The sequence below is a fragment of the Pseudochaenichthys georgianus genome, chromosome 20 (assembly GCF_902827115.2).
Source record: "Pseudochaenichthys georgianus chromosome 20, fPseGeo1.2, whole genome shotgun sequence".
Classification (NCBI taxonomy): domain Eukaryota; kingdom Metazoa; phylum Chordata; class Actinopteri; order Perciformes; family Channichthyidae; genus Pseudochaenichthys; species Pseudochaenichthys georgianus.
Window position 1 is genome coordinate 3,603,154 of NC_047522.1, and position 21,279 is coordinate 3,624,432.

Below are 21,279 nucleotides of genomic sequence, written 5' to 3' on the forward strand. Positions count from 1 at the left end.
ACTCCCCAGAGGAAGTCATTTGAACACGACAAAAGAGGAGCAAACTGCAGCGAGTTATTCACTCACTCTGAGTGTAGCAGGATTAACATATTTAACATCAACATAAGGAAAAGGCTTTTTGCTGGCAATGCAGTATCACAGCCGACAATGTCTACAGTGTGCAGTTTGTTCAGAGGGAGGCTAAGTTAGCTGACCATGAATAAAAACTACATCTATTTTCAATGCTGTTTTTTTGTGAGTCAGTAGAGCATTTTTTAACATATTATATTATTACTTTATGACATTTTCTGATGTGTTATAATTTGACTTTTTATCATATTTTAATGCAGTACTATACATCCTGTCACTACACTGTGGCATTTGTTTTTTAGACCTTACTCTACTATAACTTGTAAATGACTTATTGATGGCAAGATAAATCACATTTCATATTTAGGACGTCATTGAATTCTAGTAATCATTTGTTTGTCTTATCTATTCTTATATATTGAAGATAAGAATATACTATTCTTATATACTTATAAGAATAGATAAGATATACTTACACAGAGTTCAGATTATAGAGGGTTGTGTATAAGTGATACATCCTATTAGCCCTAAATGCATCAGATAATATGTAGGTCATGGCTCACAGTTTTTGGCTCAGATTGTAAACTGAGATTATGAAGCGCGACAGGATTGGTCAGCGATGCACCTCCCGCCTTCTTCTTCTTCCACATCCCTCATAGAAATTAGTATATGGCTCAATAAACACTATCAACTGATGTGACACTGAGGATACACTGACAGATATAATGGCATAATCTGATCCAACTGGCTGGGATTTAGGCAGCATGACTTGAATCTAGATCAGCACTGATTGCTTCTGTCTACCCTCTGAATTTAGGGGGAATCTTGAACTGAGGCCCTCTGCTGGTTGGTTAGTGTAACCTTTTTAAGGACATCTGCATTTAAATGACAGTATATCCTCAGATTGTGGCATTGCCATCAAGTGCCAGGAAATAAACCAGGAGTAATGTTGAGCAATATATGTGTGAAGCCATAGGGAATAAGAAAAAAAACATGCTTAAATTGAATTAATTATTAAATTTCTCTTGGGATAACTGAATAATAGTAAACTACATATGAGACTTTACAATACATGCTAATGTAATCCTTATGGCCACAATGACTTTCTCCATATATTTCCAGGTTTAGTAAGAACTCAAAGTGATCTGAGTGCAGAAGGTATGAGAGCTATATATCATCTCTTTTTCAGTATTATGTGAAATTATACCGTGATGCAATCAAGGATAAAGTAGGTCCTTCTAATGAATTCCATTTCTGAAAATCTGAAAAGTATGAATAAATGAAAATGTCTCAATTAAATCAGCATCAGGATTATCTACAATGTGAGAACTGAAAATTAACTGAGCTGAGAAAAAGTACGAAAAAAAGGTACCAAAAAAAATTATAATCTTACCAAAACTTTTGCATTACATTCTACTTTCTATTAGACATATTCAGAAGTAACAGTTTAGAACATAGGTTAGTTTTACATAAAATCCCGTGAGTGCTGTTTTTGGAATAGCTCCCCATCCAAAAAAGGTCCCAATATAAATGACTGAATACCACTGTTGCCTGACGGAGTAAACCGCAGCATCTCTGGAAGGATTTCAGCTGGCAGTGTCATAGAAATGACCGGTCTCAACAAGCTGGAGCCAGATTTTATGTTCCTGAGGACCACACGGCTACCAGCTGGTGGTGTGTACTCACTGCTAATAAAGTGGCTCTAAATTAGGACTTGGCGCTGTAACCTTGACTGTTTTCTTCAGTGTACATTTTCCTTTCGTAAATAAACCCACATAGAGAGCACTTCCCTGCTCATGGGCAATTTGTTGTTCCGTTAGACCAGAAACTAACTCCAGAAATAGTAAACCTACATACCTATTATTTCAAATTGAATAGGCGTTATGTGCTTAATATTGTATCTGTGTTTACTAGCTGCAATAGTATTGTCTCCTTTTCAATCCATTGGTCTGCCAAATAATACATTTCCCAATTTATCTTTTTATTTGTGTCAAATTATACTGATACAAGTAAATACTCCGGAGCACGGCACTAGATTACATTTTTAGCCCTGGCTCGCTCTCACGCTGTTCTCCCAGTCAGTCTAATGCAGCATGGCAGGGGATGAGCGGTCTGCCACATCGAGAGAACTATATAAAACCATGCAGTCAAGGAGATTGTACCTGCTGTAATAGGGTGCTTCAGAGGCTCATGCCAACTAAGCCTCGCTGGCTGGTTTATTGGGCTAACATGAACTGACAGAACACCTGGTTGCAGATGCTTGTGTAAAAATGGATTACATGCACTAACACCTGGTGCACGCTGTGTGTGTGTGAGCGGGGGGGGGGGGGAAACAGCAGACAGCTCTTGGAGAGATGCTTCCGTTTCATTTCAAAACACCACCTGAGCCTAAATCCCTCAGTGCAGACTGCTAATTCACCGTGGTATGTGCAAATACCCAGGACACCATCCATCAAGTGGGACTGCTTTCAACTTGAAAATATGAGAACTGTAATTTTCTCCTTGGTTAGTACAGGGCTTACGATCTTTCTTTTTTTTCATGACAAAATGTCCACCTTTTTGTCCAGTCATCCCTCATCTCATTCAAATACAGACAAGCTGGGAAAGGTGTTTTTTTTTTTTTTAAGATAGTCCATAACTTTATTTACCATTTAAACCACACCTAATACCTAATTCCACTCATAGATTTGTACAATTTACTCAAGAATAATAACAAGAGAACACAAAATACAACTCTTTTAAACTGAAGTAAATCAACATAGGAAATCAATTCCTTCTTGGCAAGACATCTATTAATTTCTCTCTTTCATCGAAACCTGAACATTAGTGTTGCAACAAATGACACTCGAGTGTAAGGGGATGGGTGCTTAAGGAAAGGGGTGGCGTGTGCATGCGTGTATCAATATTTTGTAAGACCGATATAGATTTCTGATATATATATATATATATATATTTCTATGGAATGTTTTTGCAGAAAAGATAAGAGCTATTGAAATGGTCACAAGGACTTAGTGCAGCTAACCTCAGTGTCTGTGCTAATAATTGGTTATAGTTGTCATATAAGTATCTATTTGACCTCTCTGGTCGATGCAGTAGCCGTACATTATGACAACACACTGAGTTTTGCAATGTAGAAGTTCTGCACTTTGTGGTTTGTGTTAATAACATAATACTGGTTGTGATTGGTTCTTTTGGCCTGTGGAGATTTTAGGTATAAGGCGGGAGCGTAGGCTCATCACTTGCAGGTGATTGGTTGGTTAGTAGGCCTGGATGATAGCTTGCTGTGATTGGCTGGTAGGTGCGGTATCGGTTGGCACATCGCTGCAGTGACAGTCCCCCCACAGACTCAGATTTATTCATTTATGTTTAATCCTTGAACTAAAGCCATTGTAGAAGTCCCATCCACCATGTATACCACCTTAAGACAACCATCCCTCTTAAGGAGACGACACAAACTAAACGGAGCAGCGGGGGGGGGGAATCGAGTGGGACTTCTACAATGGCTGTATTGGCATACATTCCTCTTACATGTAATACAAACAACAACTTCTGTGGTTACTGAGAGGAGATCTGTGCCTGGTGGGGAAACATCTTCATGGTATGTGCTCCATCAGGGGAGGCCGGTGGGTGGAGTTCGCAAAGCCGTCGTGGTGCCAGCTCACTTGCGGGGCTGGTGGATGGGCTGGTTGATGTGCTGCGAGGCGGGCAGCTTGGAGACGCACGGCTGGGGCTTCTGATGAGCCACCTGAGCGGCTGCGGGAGTGAAGTCCTTATCGCCCTGAACACAACACAGGCAGTCAAGATTTGTAGGCATTTCATTCTGTGCATAAAGCCAATACATTCAAGACTACAGCCTAGCCTGCAAAATGACTTGGTGTTGAGTATTTACCATAATAATTCAGACTACTTTATTCCCCATCACATTTACATATAATGGAAATGTGTCTTTGGCACTGGTAAATAAGATAAAATAGCATTCACAGCGCAACATACAATTCATACACACAAAAAGAGGAACATTGCTTCATAGTGACAGTCTTAATGAAAGTGGTTAGTTCTTCCACTGGCTTGGGTCCATTAGTTGTATTCAAAAGATTATATTGACTTTACATTAAGACTAGGCGATGGAGTTGGTGGCAGAATGTCCAATGACAGCCGAGGGAATAACGGATCTCTTATAGTCTCAGTCTAAGGAGCATGCAAACAGAACAGCTGGTGTCCTTGCCGGTATAACTGCACAGAAAGCATTAACCTCCTTGGTAGCAGTGCACAAACCATTAGGGAACAGATCAGGCTTAAATCTTCTTCATTATATATTTCCCAGCTTGGAAAATCATGATTGAAGTGGGGCTGCAACTAACGATTATTTTCATTTTCACTTAATCTGCCGGTTGTGTAGATTAATCCTTTGGTCCATAAGATGTCAGAAAAATAGCGGCATCAAGGTCCAAGATGATGTCTTTTGATATCTTGATTTGATTGATGGAAATAAGTAAGAAAGAGGCTGATTATAACTAGAAACTGCAGGCAAAATAAGATGATTACAAAAAGTATTAAAAAAAACAATGATCGTGAAAACATCCTTTCAAAGGATTTACTCGCAACAGACGTGTACAATAAGTGTGAGAAAGTGTGATGTAATGTCTTGATGTGCGTTGCCCGCACACACAGAACGTGCACATTATGTCCCATTTTTAAATCCTTTCCCTCTGATAATCATAATAACGAGGAAATCCCTGAAGTGAAGCGTGGAGCGCTCGTCTGTCCCCGCTCTCATGATCGGCAAACTCAATCCGTTATCCCAACAAGCCCATAAACAGCCCCTCACTGCTAAATCGGATCAGATCAGGAATTTGATGCTTCACGAGGAAGTGCAGGATTCTAATCTGAGACTTACTACCAACATGACTCGCCTCTACCTGCCTGCTCTCTATCCGTCTTCCTCATTCTCCCCTTTCTCACACTGGTGTCTTCCTGCTGAGTTCATCACCAGTTTGTGTCAGACGAGATTTCGTTCGTCACCTTAACTTAAAGCTATAGCATTGGTCACTCTGCAGCTTCCACGATTAATTGAAATGATATCAAAGTAGTAACTAGTTCCTCTAATATACTGGATTGTAGTATAAGTGAATTCGGGGTTTGGCATTCAGCTGCAACATGCGGCCGTTACTATTCCATCATACATAGGAAACAAACACATGGTTCCTTCCTCGTTTGTTATATCTTTTGATTTCTTAGAATAAAGTTTAATATATTTAATCAGCCCTTTACCTCTTGCTGAACTTTACCCGTCCTTGTTGACCCTAATTAATTGTGTGTGTGTGTTGTATGAGACTGTGTGTGTGTGTGTGTGTGTGTGTGTGTGTGTGTGTGTGTGTGTGTGTTGTACTGTATTTGCTTTGCACTACTTCTCCTGCATGTGTGTGTGAGGAGGCAAAACTAATTTGCAGTGGGTAAAAGTTGCTTTTCATTCAAAGCCGATTCCACGGCGAATGCTCGGCATGTGGATGGATTTGACCTCCAATTGCCCGTCTTCTCTTTTTTTTTCATCTCAAAGCTTCGGTCCTCTCTCTCTGTCCTTCTGAAGCAGAGGTAAGGCAGGGAACACATTAACTGTATTAATGCGCCAAACTGTGACTGGAAGTCATGTTGACGGGCAGGCGAGCCACTTTCCTACCTCCTTTTACCACCAAGGTACACAGCTCAAATTGCTTTTTGAAATGTACATTTGCAACTATTTTTTATTTGAATATTTAAATGAAAATATGTTCAAATAGGAGAATAAACTACATTTTTTTCTTACATCCATGTGGCTCAACAAAATGGAGAACTGACTTTCTTGAGTTGCTCAAATTCAACGAATGTTGCAAACTTGAATTTGAGGATATCTTCAGAAAGTTAAGAAAGCTAATTTATTCTCAAGAAAAGGGTCTCACCCAATATGCATGTACCCAATATGCGGACCCTTTTTTAGCAATGGCAGTACAATAAAATAAAAAATTTCTTAATTTAAAATTCTATCACATATTCTTTATACTTAGGTGTGATGACTTAGGGATAACAGTGTATGTTTTTCAAGGGAACAGAATAAGAAATTCTGGAGAGAATTGTATGTTGTCATTTAAAGATAGATATAACAGAGAATACCCAGCTAGTTTTTTTACATTTACACACACACACAAGTGTTTCACTTGGCCCCTAAAAGGCTTTTGGGAGGCTTTGTGCCGTGCTAGCCTCGGGGTCTGATGGCAGTGATAGGGGGCGAGAGGAGGATCGGGGGATAGATGAATGCCTGCCACCTTGCTGACATCGCAGCCATCTCCCAAACACAATCTGACTCACACACACAAACACACACTCTGCAGGATACTCAAGGCCACTTTTTCACATAAACACACACATGCATGCTCCAACACAACTTCCAAGGCCTACAGTCAAAAACAAACAAGGCTCTTCAAGGACCCACTTTTCAAAGGTCAAAGTCTGAGAAAAGCCTTACACACACATACAAACAAAATGATCCAAAAACTCCAACGAGTTGAATGATTTTTGTCTCAATCCATGGCTGAGGAATTGGCAAAACATTTAAAGATACAAATGGTTATTTTACATGTTTAGGACTGCCCTGCTATTCCCTCCATTTCTTCTCCCACCCTGTTCTGCCTTGTTCTTCCTCTTCTCTCGTGTTCCCTCTCAGCACTAAGCCGCTACCTCTCGCTGTAGAACTCATGTTCCAGATATAAACAACCTTATCGTTCTTATTTCAAGTCCTGTAGGTGTGTAGGTGTGTGTGTCTTACCTTTGTCACCACTCCAGACACAATCACGGGAACCTTTGGTGGACTAAAAAGGAGAACAAAAGAAAAGGAGAGATAAATGAATAGAAAATTAACTGTAGAATTCATGACAATATATTACTCAGAGAGCTGAGTGTGTGTCCAGTTTATTCTGTGGTGTGTGTGTGTGTGTGTGTGTGTGTGTGTGTGTGTGTGTGTGTGTGTGTGTGTGTGTGTGTGTGTGTGTGTGTGTGTGTGTGTGTGTGTGTGTGTGTGTGCAAGCCAAGAGTGAAGCTTTATGGCAGCATTTATAAAACCTTTCCAATCTGGCGACTTCAAAACTTCCAACATTTGAACATCCCAGGTTGTCAAAACACACAACACCCACAGACTGACTCTCTTTGGTAACACACACACACACACACACACACACACGCACACGCACACGCACACGCACAGGATGGACCTGCCAGCAGCTTAAATAGCTCCCATTCATCCTGGCCAAACACCGGGGCTCCTGGATGGAAAGCATGTGAGGACAGAGGAGGAGGAGGGGGGAGAAGCTATGAAAGGATAGGAGAGTTATTGAGGAAGGAGGTGATACATGGGAAGGATTTGGGAAGAAGAGAAGGAGGTGGAGGTGGGTGAAGGCAGGTCAGAGGAACAAATCCCCTATATAATAATAGACTGTTAGAGGAGGGAAGGATGGAGGAGAGACGGAGGCAGGCGAGCGCTCACTCAGACATAGAGAAAGGGAAAGAGTGGAGGCAGAGAAAAAGATGAGGAGGAGGAATGCGGAACCCGAGGTAAGTATCGACCTTGACATGACAAACGAGCGCCGTCTGATTTTACGGCGGCGTCACCCCCCGGCAGAAGAGTACAGTTGTGGTAGGCACCTTCAAAAGTCCACTCAAAGGCATTAGCTACAGTGTGACCAACTTCTGGCTTTCCTCATTAACAGAATAAATATGTGGAAAAGATCAAGCGTTTCCGCAGCCTCAGCAGAGAGAACTGAAGCACTCAGAAAGCATCATTTCAAACATCTGCCCCTTCCTTATTTATTTTATGAACCGCGCACAACTTTTTAATCACCATCAATTAACAGTTATGGATTTTCAACACATCTGGCTAACCTCCATCTCTGCAATCAACACCGTGGCACTGAAAAGCCTTCTGCCGCTTACCTTTATGAGAATATTTACACCTTGCTATTAAACTCATGCGTGGATCTGTTGAGTTCACATAATGCAGGGTTGAGAGGTTCTCTATCAGCAAGTCAATTCATTAAGTTTTCAAAAGGTTGCTAAAAAATTATTTAAGTATTACAAAGTACATTTGAACTGTGCCTGTGGCTATGTATGCATATATTATTATGTACACTTATTTGTATTTACTTTTGTTTGGCCTTAGGATGGCGAAAATTGGATGACCATTTTAGTTTCACTTCATTTCACTGTAAATAGCATGAAATTATGAGCTGTTTTGTTTTAATGTTGTTGTATGTATGTTTATGTATGTTTTGAGTGTGTGAGGACCCCAGGAAGAATAGCCAATGCTCATGCTAGTGGGGATCCTAATAAAGACAATAAGTAGTGAGTTGGTCCTGCTAGCTTCCCTGTTAACATTGGGCTCCAAAGTAAAGTTTGATATGTTTATCTGAGGAACAAATTAGGGATAAATGTGCATATGGTAAGTGCCAGATGAAGAAATAAATCAACTATGTGTCGGCTAAACTTTCCTCGTATACACATCTGGCGTGTGCTATAGCAGAAGGATGCATTTACACTACACAAATTATAGTTAACTGAAAAATAGCATGCTAGCTTTATAGGGTACCAGATTTCTTCATTTATTCTAACAAGCTCTTCTAGCTGTTAACTAGCGTTCAGCTGCTACGCCAATATTTCTGAAACAAAAATGAAGGAACTTTCTTTGAATACCTTTTATTTAAAATAAAAATAAAAAACGTAACACATTTCAGTATGACTACTTGTGTTTCACACCTTGCCGCAGTGACATGCAGCACATATACACTGAAGCCGCTTCCATTTCAGTTTCAGTTTAAGCTCCAGCGAGGTGCGACCCAGTGGGGTTCAGGAAAGGTAGGAAGTGTATTCACACACTGAGAGAGCGTGGGCTGGGCTGTCACGTGTCTCTTTTCAATGTCTATTGTGCAATCTGAAGATAAATCCGGAAATATTGAAAAACTGACTGCAAAGGGAGGCGAGGTAAGAAAGGAAACCAAGGATGAAGGGGGAAAGGAATCTGGATTCTTTTGAAGAATCAAACTTTGCTTGATTTGACTGGGCATGAAGGATTGAGAGACGGGGGACAGATAAGACACGACTAAACCGACAGACAGACAGGAATGAAAGGTTGCACGCCTATAGCAGATTGTCTAGAAGTGTAAATACAATCTTAAAGTTAGACAAAGAGCCAGATGAGAGTTTTAGCCTGGCATTCATACACATGGAACAATTGATAGAATGGAGGAACCCAGAGAAAGAGAACGCAGAAGGTGACTGGGATCTCTGCTATGATTAAGGTGTAGAGAGACCTGCAGGGGGCAGTAGAGAGCCGCAGGGAGGCCTTGGGAGGAGTCGCTTTGTGTCAGGAGAGTTAGAGTTTGAGGGAAAGGAGAGGTGGAACGAGGGATGAAGAAACAGGAGATACAGGATGCTAATTTGAACTAAAATCTCAAAGAGTGAAATAAACCTTAATGTCATGTTGTTTGTTCTCCGCCTTTTAAAGCCACGCTTCACCATAACCAAACACTACCCCACCCGTGTCTATTTGCTTCAACAGAGCAGGAAGTTTGTTGCCGTGGGCGAGGTGGTGGTTGCCATAGAAACTGATGCCTGCTCCTCCGTTCCTCCTCACCCCGTTTCCTAGACCCTCTCTCTATATCTCTCTTTCAACTTTCCACCAGGAGCTGTCAGCTTCCTGCACGTTTCACATACATCCAGCGCGTGTGTGCAGCGATGAAGTGGAGCGGGCAGGCGGCACCACCCACTCCTCTTTCTGAGGCTCTGGAACATATCCACCTCTCGTCAAATCATGGTGGAGAGGTGACATGAAGTCTACCTTCCATGTGTTAGTGAGAAATGCTAAGTGATGAAAGAAGCATTTACCTCCCTTTCCACATGGATTCACCTGAACGTTAGTCCAGTCACCAGCTTAATCTGACATAAGCCTCTCTTTCTTGTCTTATCAACCCTACCCATCTCCTAGAACTCCCTCTCATACTAAGTGAAACCTTTCCTTTTCTTATCTTTATATTGCCATGGCATCCCCCGCTTTCCATACCATAATATTTCTCCTCGCACTAATCCCAGCCACCTATCTCTCTGCCTTTGCCCCATCTGTCCATCTCGGCTAGATTGGGTACGGCAGGTGTTCCCCTGACTACAACGCTTCACTGGCTGCTTCTAATGCGAAATTTACCCAGTAGCCACCTGCTAGACGTCCATCAGCGTGACATGGACATGGACAGGGACAGACAGTGTGTGTGTGTGTGTGTGTGTGTGTGTGTGTGTGTGTGTGTGTGTGTGTGTGTGTGTGTGTGTGTGTGTGTGTGTGTGTGTGTGTGTGTGTGTGTGTGTGTGTGTGTGTGTGTGTGTGTGTGTGTGTGTGTGTGTGTGTGTGTGTGTGTGTGTGTGTGTGTGTGTGTGTGTTTCACCGACTGCACTCACTGATGTGTGCAGTGACTCAGCCCCTCTTTTGAATGGGTCATTTTTAGTTAAAGATAAATATTTCACAGGCGGCGTTCACACAGCCGGGCCAAGAGGAGTTTATCAAGTAAAAGGATTGAAATGATTTTCCTCAGGGATTCAAAATCACCATTTGCTTAATTTATTTACACAGCCCAAGTAATGATTCCTCTTCTTTGACTTCAAGAGGAATCAATACTAAGGCAACTTTTAAACCCTGTATGGCTCTGGAGAGATATGTGGCTCGTTTACATGAGGGAAAAGAGTTGCAGATATTTAACCCCACAAAATCTTAAATTACAGAGCAGACATTGATTTGGTTTGTCTACCATCTTTAAAGGGCACCTATCATGCAAAATGCACTTTTGTACGTGTTTTATACATCAATATGTGTCCCCGGTGTGTCAGAGAACCCGCCAAGTGTCATAAAACATAACCCTCTCTCTTTTCCTCCATACCCAAATCTTTAAAAACGGGGCTGCAACGGATCTGATACAGATTTGAAATATCTCTGACCTCCGAAACGAGGAGCTCCGCCTATATGGGCAACTCTCCACCTATCAGGAGGAGACAGCCACGGCCATTGCCGTTCGAAAGCGCTGGATACGCTGTAGTACATATGCCAGGCCTGTAGGTGGCGCTGTAGTCTGCCACAAAAGCAGCGAAGAAGACTTCTCAGATTCAGCCCTTTCAAAAACAGGGCTAAAAAGAGCAAATGGAGCGAAATGAGGCATAACTAAAATGCATCATCCGTTTGGTATTTTGAAAAAAAAACTTATATAGGTATGGCCCTACAATATATTATTCAAATATAGCATGATAGGTCCAATTTAAATTAGATGACGACATACAAACTGCACAAAGACATTAATTTGAAGTCTGAATGCACATTTTGGAAGCTTGGACCCCTTGGTATATCTTCACTGAACAAACACTTAGATATTGGGCAAATAATGAAGTATATATTTAATTTTGAACTGAATTGATTTACAATGAAAAATCCCAAATTGAGATTAATTTATCAAAACATCCCTTACATGTACACTTTGACCAGAGTCGGCCTCTAGAGCAGGAATGAACCATGAGAAGAATAAGCCAGGCTTGCACGTTGCTTTTCTATTATCGTTATCTACCTCTTTCACTTTTATGCTTTGTCTATTATGTCGCTTGTCTTGACACAAATGAAACGGAAGCAAAAGGAAATTACTTATTGCCACTGACAGGCTTGCTCTTAATTACAGGAAACACTCAAACAACAAGCACAGCTGAAGAACATGTAACACAGCCTATATACTTCAGGGTGTGTTCAAGTGCACACACAACATTTCTTGACAGTTGCACACAATAACAGTTCAAAATAAGCATCAACTTTCCCCACCTCGCAGAACTCAGAGACATCAGTGGAAACAATGGATTCAAGAAGCCAAAGCCGAACATGCCAATATATATATAATCACGGAGAACAGTTATTGTTTCTCTGAATTCAGAGCCAGTGAGATGTAAAACATGTAAACCGCGGCTGCTTATAGCAAACAATAGCGACTGCTGAATGGGCTGTTCAAGTTAATGCTGTAATTATGCAGTAATTATGTTGTTTACCAAATTGGCTGGCAACATTGCACAAGTCTGCTGCGAAACTGCCTACAGTACAGCCGTATGGAAATGTGGAAGTGGCTAAATTGCTTACTTGACAACTTGTAGGGTGTGTGTAGTGTAAGTGTGATTCACACCGCACAAATCACCACCGAGTCTCGCATTGCACAGAGTTTAACGGCGCGAGAGACCAGGAGGAAACATGTTTATAAAAAAAAAAAAGATATTATATAAAAATCTTTATAAAAAAAAAAAAAAAAAATCATAATTTGAAAGATTATTGATTCGAAAATAATATGATGCAGTACAGTACTATAACGTCTGGGTCTCTGTGTTTTCATTAAAGCTCGGCCATTTTGTGTGTGCGAGTGAGAGAGAGAGCGCACCGGTACCGGAGATCGTTGTTGTTAGCTTCTGGTGCTAGCGAGCTACGCTAACGGATATAAGGAGTTTTTTCAACAACAAAGTGGAGGAGAGTCCTCTCCTGTCAGACTGAGAGGCTCAGTGAGCTAAAGGACTCAGTGTTATCTCAGTGGAACACGTTTATCGAGCTGATTATCGAGCCTTCATTGTAACAGTCACACTGTGTGTGCGTGTGGGGAGTGTTGCAGTAGAAAATTCCACTGTAGCGCCCGGTACATTAATGGGAAACCCTAAATGTTTGAGCACCCTCTATGAAACATCAAGCTACCCCACAACACCCCCAAAAGAAATCTCTGGCGCCTCCACTGAGCCTGACTATTTGTGTTGTGGGGGGCCCCACTTTTTTTTTTTTCAAAGGGGGGGCCTGACAGAAAAAGTTTGAGAACCACTGCTTTACAGTGTGAGGGAGGGTAGACAAACAAGGAGAGGCAAACAAAAACAACAAAACATTGCATTCCATTGACCAAGGTCCCACCCGTGTCACCAAAATAAGAGACACTGTGGCCCAATCCCAAACCACGCCCTACACCTACACACTCCCCCTCTGTGACGGAGTGAACTCCGTGGAGTGACACATGAGGCTCCCTCCTGTCAGATGGAGGGAGTAAATACAACGGCAAGCTTTGGGACGGCCTCCCCTCTCTCCGGCAGAAACAGGAAATCAGCATCTCTTTGACAACAAATGTTTTAAACCTGATGTTTATAAGCTTCTTAGTTTTTGCAACAGTCTGTAAATATACACAACTTTATAATAAAATGTACACATTTACCTTTTTCTAGACTAAACACAGGTATGATCCTAAGTAGGGATGCTCCGATCGATCGGTCACCGATCCTGCAGCTCCGCCCGCCGGACCGGTGAGCGGAGCGAAACACACAAGAGTTAGACCTAACACACTTAGCTATTTTATCTACCTCTGGAACAAGCTAAACTAGTTCTAAATATATTTATTCTTCACTGTCGGGTCACTCATTACTGGATCAGTGAGCTGCATGAGATACTGACAGGCTGTCAGGAGAGGGAGAGAGGGGGAGAGAGGAAAAGAGAGCGCTTCCGCTCATTTCTCCCGTGTTATTCTCCAAAGTGAATGTAAACTTGAATAATGTACATCATTTGAATGTAAAAATTAAGTTGATTGTTGTTTGTGGAAGATCCAGTGAATGAGCCCCATTAAATGAGTTTTAAACATCACTTTAAATGGAAGATTTAAAGTGATGTTTAAATCTTCCATTTAGGCCCCGCCCACTCGATCAGATCGACGATCGGTATCGGCCGATACTGATTCCGGCCCCAAAATTGGCGATTGGCACATCCCTAATCCTAAATTAAAAACTTATGAGGTTACCATGAGGTTGTTAACATCGCAGTTTATCAGTGGATGTTTGTTGGAACTACTTGTAAACAGCTTGTTTCCTGACGGACACACACACAGCGTTGACTCCGGTCAGGTAGAGACCGGTCTCCAGTCAGCACCGCTGCAGACTCGCTGTTTGAGGGCTTGATAGCCCACTCCCCTCCACACTCGTTGGTTTGGAACAGCACTTAAATTGGCGGACCCTCCGCGCGAACAGAGGGGTAGGGTGTAGGGGGCGGTTTGGGATTGGGCCTCAGACTCAAAAGAGACACAAAATGGCAGGACTCAGCTTTACTTGTAGTCATTTTGTATATCTTTGTAATATATATAAATGAGTTTCCTTAGGTTGAGCAACACACTCACCATGAAATACTTGTGTCCCCTAGCAGTGCTACACTATACCCCTCATTTAGTTGCAAAGGCTCACACGAACATGGAGGAAGAGCAAGCGTATACACTACACTTGATATTTTTGTCATGTGATGGACTTTGCAAAAAGAAAGCCAAGTCACAGCCTCTCTCCTGTTGGACCCCTGCCCAGTAGGACCTGAGTTTTGTGTGTGTGTGTGTGTGTGTGTGTGTGTGTGTGTGTGTGTGTGTGTGTGTGTGTGTGTGTGTGTGTGTGTGTGTGTGTGTGTGTGTGTGTGTGTGTGTGTGTGTGTGTGTGTGTGTGTGTGTGTGTGTGTGTGTGTGTGTGTGTGTGTGTGTGTGTGTGTGTGTGTGTGTGTGTGTGTGTGTGTGTGTGTGTGTGTGTGTGTGTGTGTGTGTGTGTGTGTGTACCTGCTGCTGACATACTCCTCCTCATCCTCCTCCTCATCATCTTTGGGCACAGGCTCTGGAGCAGCAGCAGCAGCAACCGGCTGGTGCTTCTGCACGATCCTCATCCCTCCTGCCTTTACTGCAACACACACAGAGGGACAAGAGACATTAGTTCACACGTTCATTATCAATGAATTGAGTGAATAGAAAGATATATGAGAGTAGAGCCATACTGTTTTTGTCTCGTTAGGAAAAATATACATTTTGGTAAAGTTCTAATGGTACTTCACTAGAATATATGTGAACTATATTGATGTATAGATGGATACATTTTAGAGTTGCAGAGCAGGGTGGGATGACTTTGCAAAGTGTAAAAATTACAGAGAAGACATTAACTGCAATTCTCACAACTTTTATACATTTAAAAGGCAGGGGGATAACTTAAACTTCTTCCCTAAAAGTTTCCAGTGTGTACAGTGGTGTCAGGATTTTAACACACATGTGGAAATGATTGTAAAAAATTATGTTGACAAGTTGTTTTGATAAAGTCAAATATTAGCCACTATATTGTCCAGTTCCAGATGCCGGTAACCAAAAGTTTTGAGCCTTTGCACTTATTTTACTTAAGAAATGTCAGGATGTTTATAATGTTATGTTAAAAGATGTTGACATTTTCAGAATGTACTTTGCACTAAAACATCGGGCTATTATGATATGATTCTATTGGGCCTGCCCACTTGAGATCACATTTGGCTGCATGTGGCCCCTGAGCTAAGAGGAGTTCAACCCCTGGCCTCCATGAGCACACCTGCTAGCTGTAGCACAGTGAGCTGTATGTGCGAGGGACCCTTATCACAGGTAGGGGCAAAGGGCCACGTGTTATCTTTCTGTGCAGCAGCAGAGACTCAGTGACCGCCTCATGTCCACGTACACCTAAACTCAGCATGCCCTACACCACTGGACACTGCGACCTCCACGTCATCGCCATCCAGCTTCGATACACTATGTTACTAAAAAGCTGCCATGATAAACACACGCTACAATGTGTGTTTTCGCTAATCCGGAAGTAAGGAAATGTGCGAAATTGAGCAACATAGCAGATTACTGTCAATCGTACATGCAAACAGCCTTCAACTGCAGTGATTGCACCATCATGTGATATCTTGATTTGAGAGGCTGCGGTAAACAAAGGCCTTCAGTTTACAGGAAGCTTTCAGAAACATCAGGCTAGCAGCGTGGGGGTTTACCTGCAGGGAGGTGTCCTCCTTTGGTCTCCACTTTCTCCATTTTCTCCTTCGGCGGGGACGACATGTCTGCTGTGATCCTGAATCTGAAGAGAGAGCAAACAGCGGCGTGGAGCTCAAATCCTGCTTTATTCTGCCTAACTGTAGACTACACTTCAGCCTGGAACGTCAACGTGGCTTGTCCTGAGAATTGTTTGGAAAACCATGCGTGATGACGTCATTTGGAGGAGGAGAAACCACGTGAGCGGCGCGCTGACGTCAGTCGTAGAGAGCGTGTGCAATAATAATAATAGATTAATTTTGTTAGCGCTTTTACAGGTGCTCAAAGACGCTTTACAGATATAGTGAAAAGAAAAGAACAACAAATAAATATATATAGTTAAAGTTAAAGTCAAATAATAAGCAATCAGCGCCGTATAGATAGATTCTATTATAGGGCTCTGTGTGCAATCTTCTATTTATACATCCATGGTGGAATCTGGATCCAAACTACTTTTTTATTATTATAATGGACCACGAAAGAAACCAACATAATGAGTCACCAAATAAAAATTATAATTTGATAATAAATATCCTGATCGAAGATACCTTTATTTGATGATAAATATTTGTATTTTTATTTATTTTTATTATTGGAAATACATATTTGTATTTATTTATTTTATTTGAATGCAATTATCTTCTTATTTTGTATTTGATTCATTATATAATGAATGCTTTCACCCCGGGATTAAAACAGTATTCTGCTTCTGAATCTATCCATGTATTTGAATTTGTATTACTTTTTATTATGATGTGATTATTTAGTTATTAATTGTTTATCCATCTGAATTATTTCATTCCATCATCCCCAAAAATCATATAAAGTACAAGAACGACCATACTGAATGCATGTCACACACACACACACACACACGCGCGCGCGCGCGCGCACGCACTCACGCACGCACACACAATGTGAGAGCTGTCCAAAAAGCCTGTATCAAACAGTCAGGTGCTTTGTGTTATAACAAAATATATTTTAGGATCCAGTTAAACTCACTACTTAATGTCTGACTCTAATAGCCCATTAGGTACATTTTAATGGTGGGAATAAATGTTGTTTCGCTGATACTTTATTGTATTAAGAGCAGAATGCAAAAGTAGAAAGACACTATTTTAAGTGTTACTAGCTGTCAACGCACGTCGTACAGCTTCTAAGACTGAAACATGTATTAAGCTAATCCTTGTGATAGTCAGTTTCCTTCACTAACCTGGAAGTATTTTAGAAAGTCTCGCTCATAGCGCAATGTCTCAAAAATATAAAAAGCAGCAGCCGGGCATCAGCGGGATCCAGGGGTGGGGAACCTCCGGCCCCCGGGCCGTATACGGCCCTCGAGGTAACACACGCAAAAAAGAAAAACAATTAAGAAATCTAGACCGTAAAATATGTAACAAGCGAGTGCCTGTTTTTCCTGGCCAAGGTCAGGGTCCAGTGGCGGCCGGCCCATAGGGGCGCTAGGGGCGCCGCCCCACCTCTTGCCAGATACAAAATAAAAAATAAAAATAAATATTAAATTAAAAAAAATATATTTAAAAAAAAGATATATTTTATATTTTAATTTTTAATGAACAAGGTAAATATCATACAATTAGTATCACAAAAATGTATAATCTACAATACAATCTCGTTTAAAATGGTGTTACGATGTCTAAAGTTACTGATAAGTCACCTGTTTCCTGCCTGGCCTTGCCCATGGCATTAGTTTATCATTACGGGGCAGAGCCCCCGAGCGAAACAGCAGCAACCAGCAGGTTGCAAAAGTCTCAATAGTAAACTGTGCCGCCGAAACATAATTTCAGCCAATCAGCGCCGTCAAATATTTTGGTCACGTGGGCGCTCAGGTTGGCGCCCATGTTGCTTACGTGCGTTGACGTGATTTGTTTTTTAGACTCGTGAGTAACCAAGGTGACGCAGTATTTGGATGAGAATGGTGTGCAGGTGGAGTCGCCGGAGCCTCGGTCCGCCCAATAGCTACTCTCCAATCCTTTTGAAAGGAGAAGTTTGGGAGATAAATTGATACTTAAAGACCTTGGACCGGACCAACCCGATTTGTATATATCACAACAAGCTCGTGAAAAAGACAACGTATCAACAAGGCTTCTCACATGGCTAGCTGGATGCAAACAGGTAAATGCTATCTTTTGTTTCACATGCTTGCTCTTCAAACAGCCGGGGACAGATACGATCTGTTCAGAAACTAGACAAAAGTTAAACAAGTACAAACCACAGACTGTCTGTGTCATGGAGAATACAGTCGCTGGTTTATTTATGTCTGTAGGCCGTTGTTGTGAGTGTGTATGGTCGGAGCATATATAGCGGTAGCTTAGCCAAGCTCCATTCAGGGAACAAGCATTCTAAAAGGTTTTTCGCCTGCCCTCTGTCTGCAGACTTGTCAAAGCATTAATTCATGGTTTTTACTAACCGGTATCAGTATGTTGTTACGTCGGCATCATTTAGAAACGTGTATTACAATTTAATCACGGTCAAATATGTTCATGTTGTTGTAGCTGTAGCTCCCGAGCCAGCGCGTCTTGTTTGCATGATGCGAGTAAACACAGCTGGCAGCTGCGGTGAAACTCGAGCGACTAGAGCGATGCGATAGGAGCGTTTAGAGCAAAGCGAATATTCACATCACGTCCGGTATGAATGCAGCATTAAAGCGAGCTCCGCGCTGCACTGGAAACGCGCCATTACATCACCAGAAGTCCTAATTTAAGGGGTAATTTCTCCCAAAATATTTTTTTTACTCACTCTATCAATAGCCCCACCAAAAATATTTTCCACCAGCCGCCACTGTCAGGGTCCTTGAACACAACACGAGCCTAACGTGTCATCACGTGGTATATGTCTCGTCTGACAGGGGTTTAGAGCTGCAGGAGAGCAGAGCACCAAAACGCCGCTCCGGGCCGGGACTTCACAAATGTCAGTAGTCATAAGGAGCCGTACACATGCCGCAGTTTTTGCGTGGCTGTGTCTTTAGTTGAAAGCCCAGAGGCGATCTGTTCATCTGTCATACTGATCATACAGTCAATAACTTTGTTGTTATTAGCATCTGGTTAGCTAGCTATGCTAACGAATATAAGAAGCTTTTTCTACTACCAGTGAGGTAAAGGCACATCTTTATATGATCATGATAGCTATAAAAAAATAAGAGAATAAAGTAAACGGGTATAAAATACATATAGTATTTTATACCCGTTTACTTTATTCTCTTATTTTAATAAACAAGAATACAGTTTGAAAGGGGAGTGATTTGTAAAATATCCATAAAGAAAAAGAAAATCTGCTTCCAGTTCTGTTTCATATGGATGTTGAGAGATGTTTCCATAGATCCACTAATGTTGCTCTCAAAGTGTACCAGATTGATGCTTTTAACTTCAATATTTAAAAAAAAAAAATCTTCCCGGGGGAACATGCCCCCGGACCCCCCTAGAGGAGGTTAGGTCCCCCCCCACTTAAATCATGTTCACATGGATAGTAAACTAAATTGCACACATCTTGTGTCCATATATTTCTGTTTTGGTGGTCATGCCACAACTGTGCACGTGCATGCATGCGCGAACCATGGTAAAATATCTGGATTAAGAGGTTGCTTTTTCTTTGCACAGCATGAAAGAAAGGCCAAATGAATGTGCTGTGATTTTAGTATTTTTAAGCAGACGTCAATAATGTGTACGGCCCTCGGAGGATGTTGAAAAAATTGAAATGGCCCTTGAGAGGAAAAAGGTTCCCCACCCCTGCAACAGTACGAAAAGGGTGAGAAAGGGTTTCTATGTATGTGCGTTAAAGTGGGAACTTTTAACCCCCTTCTGTTATCCTAAATCAAGTAAGTGATAGGCTGATGTGACACTGTCCCTTGGCGAGGCGAGGCAAGGCAAGGCAAAAGGTACTAAGGCAACTGAGAAAAAGGACATACGAATGATGTTCCTGATTGAATAAATACATTACAATATTGAGACCATATGTTTCTATATAGGACACCATGTGTGTTTTTGTCTTTGTGTAGCAGCTGTTGATTAATTAATAGGTGTTTGCACTGCAATGTGCTTTATGTGATATGTTCCAGTAGGTATCAATCTGATGAGTGTGCTCACATTTACATGTGGGGACATGTGATTAGAGTATGTGAGAGAGAGTGTGTGTGTATGTGTGTGTGCGCATGCGTGCGTGCGTGTGTGGTCACAGTGAGGCATGCAGACCATCATCAACTCTGTAATGGCATAATTGCAGTGTGAAGTGGCAGCTGTGTTTTTCACTCGGACCATCAGAAGAAGTGATGTTTGCTGCACTCACAGTCCACACACACAAACACACCAGTTTTAATTTAGTACATTTGAATTATTCATTGACACACACGGCAACAAATATTAAGAATACAGATGCAATCAGATAATTTTCAACACACACACACACAGCTGATGATGCATGTGATTTGGCGGAGGAGGGGGGGGTCGCATCACATTTATCCTCAAAGTGAAATAATCTGTTGCCAAGGCATTAGTGTCCCTGTGGAGGGTGTTGACAACCAATCAAAAGGCCAGGAGTTCACTCGCAGTTCAGGAAGCAGTCTGCTGATAATTAGATGAATTGTTAATTCTACTTTAAATGTTCAGACTTTGTGAACTCCTTATTTAAAAACATAAGTTAATAGATGTCATTCTCAAATTCAACAGTGGCCTAAGTAGTCATTCTGGCCCTAATAGAGTTATTTTCTTATTTGTATGTGTCATGTTCAGGTCCAGACACTGCTGTGGCACCACATTCTTTAGTCTTGTCTGAGATATGCAACACTTGTGTTAAGATTGTCTGACTCCAACACATTTGACTTACATTTATAAACACAACAGAACTTTAAAGAAAGTATTTGGTTCGATTATCGATTCATAAGTAAACACTCTTCTTATAAAGGCAGCCAATAGTTTCAACATCATTCAATAGCTTTCAAGCATGTTAACCATGCTGCAACTGAAACCCAGTCACCTGTGTTTGTGTGGTTCTCTCTGTCTGCCTCATCTCACAATGTCGCTTGGGCCCCCAAGTTGGCCAGGGACGGCCCTGCATGCATGTATGACATGTGTGTGTGCATATGTGGCCACTAGATGGAAGAATGCAGCTTGACTGCATCACAGAAGCGTCTCCAGCTGTGTGTGTGGGAGTTTGTGTCCTACAGGATTCATCACCGCTGTCACTCCAACAAAGCCCGACCTGTGATGTCCCAGAAAAACTGACGAGTCACTGTTAGAAACTGCACAGCTCCGACACAAAATATACACAGCTCCACATGCAGCTCATATTTTCCCTCCCTCTC

The 21,279-nt window shown here is 41.7% G+C and overlaps 1 protein-coding gene across 1 annotated transcript; it reads right to left on the reverse strand.

Annotated features, from left to right (window-relative positions):
• Positions 1-2,861: 2,861 nt before the first annotated feature.
• dap (death-associated protein) lies at positions 2,862-16,136 on the reverse strand. The gene is made up of 4 exons (XM_034108619.2): positions 15,932-16,136; positions 14,706-14,823; positions 6,869-6,911; positions 2,862-3,847 (listed from the first exon to the last, which is right to left on the reverse strand). Exons 1-4 carry the CDS (start codon positions 15,993-15,995, stop codon positions 3,728-3,730), a joined length of 345 nt encoding a protein of 114 aa, XP_033964510.1. The 5' UTR covers positions 15,996-16,136; the 3' UTR covers positions 2,862-3,727.
• Positions 16,137-21,279: the final 5,143 nt, after the last annotated feature.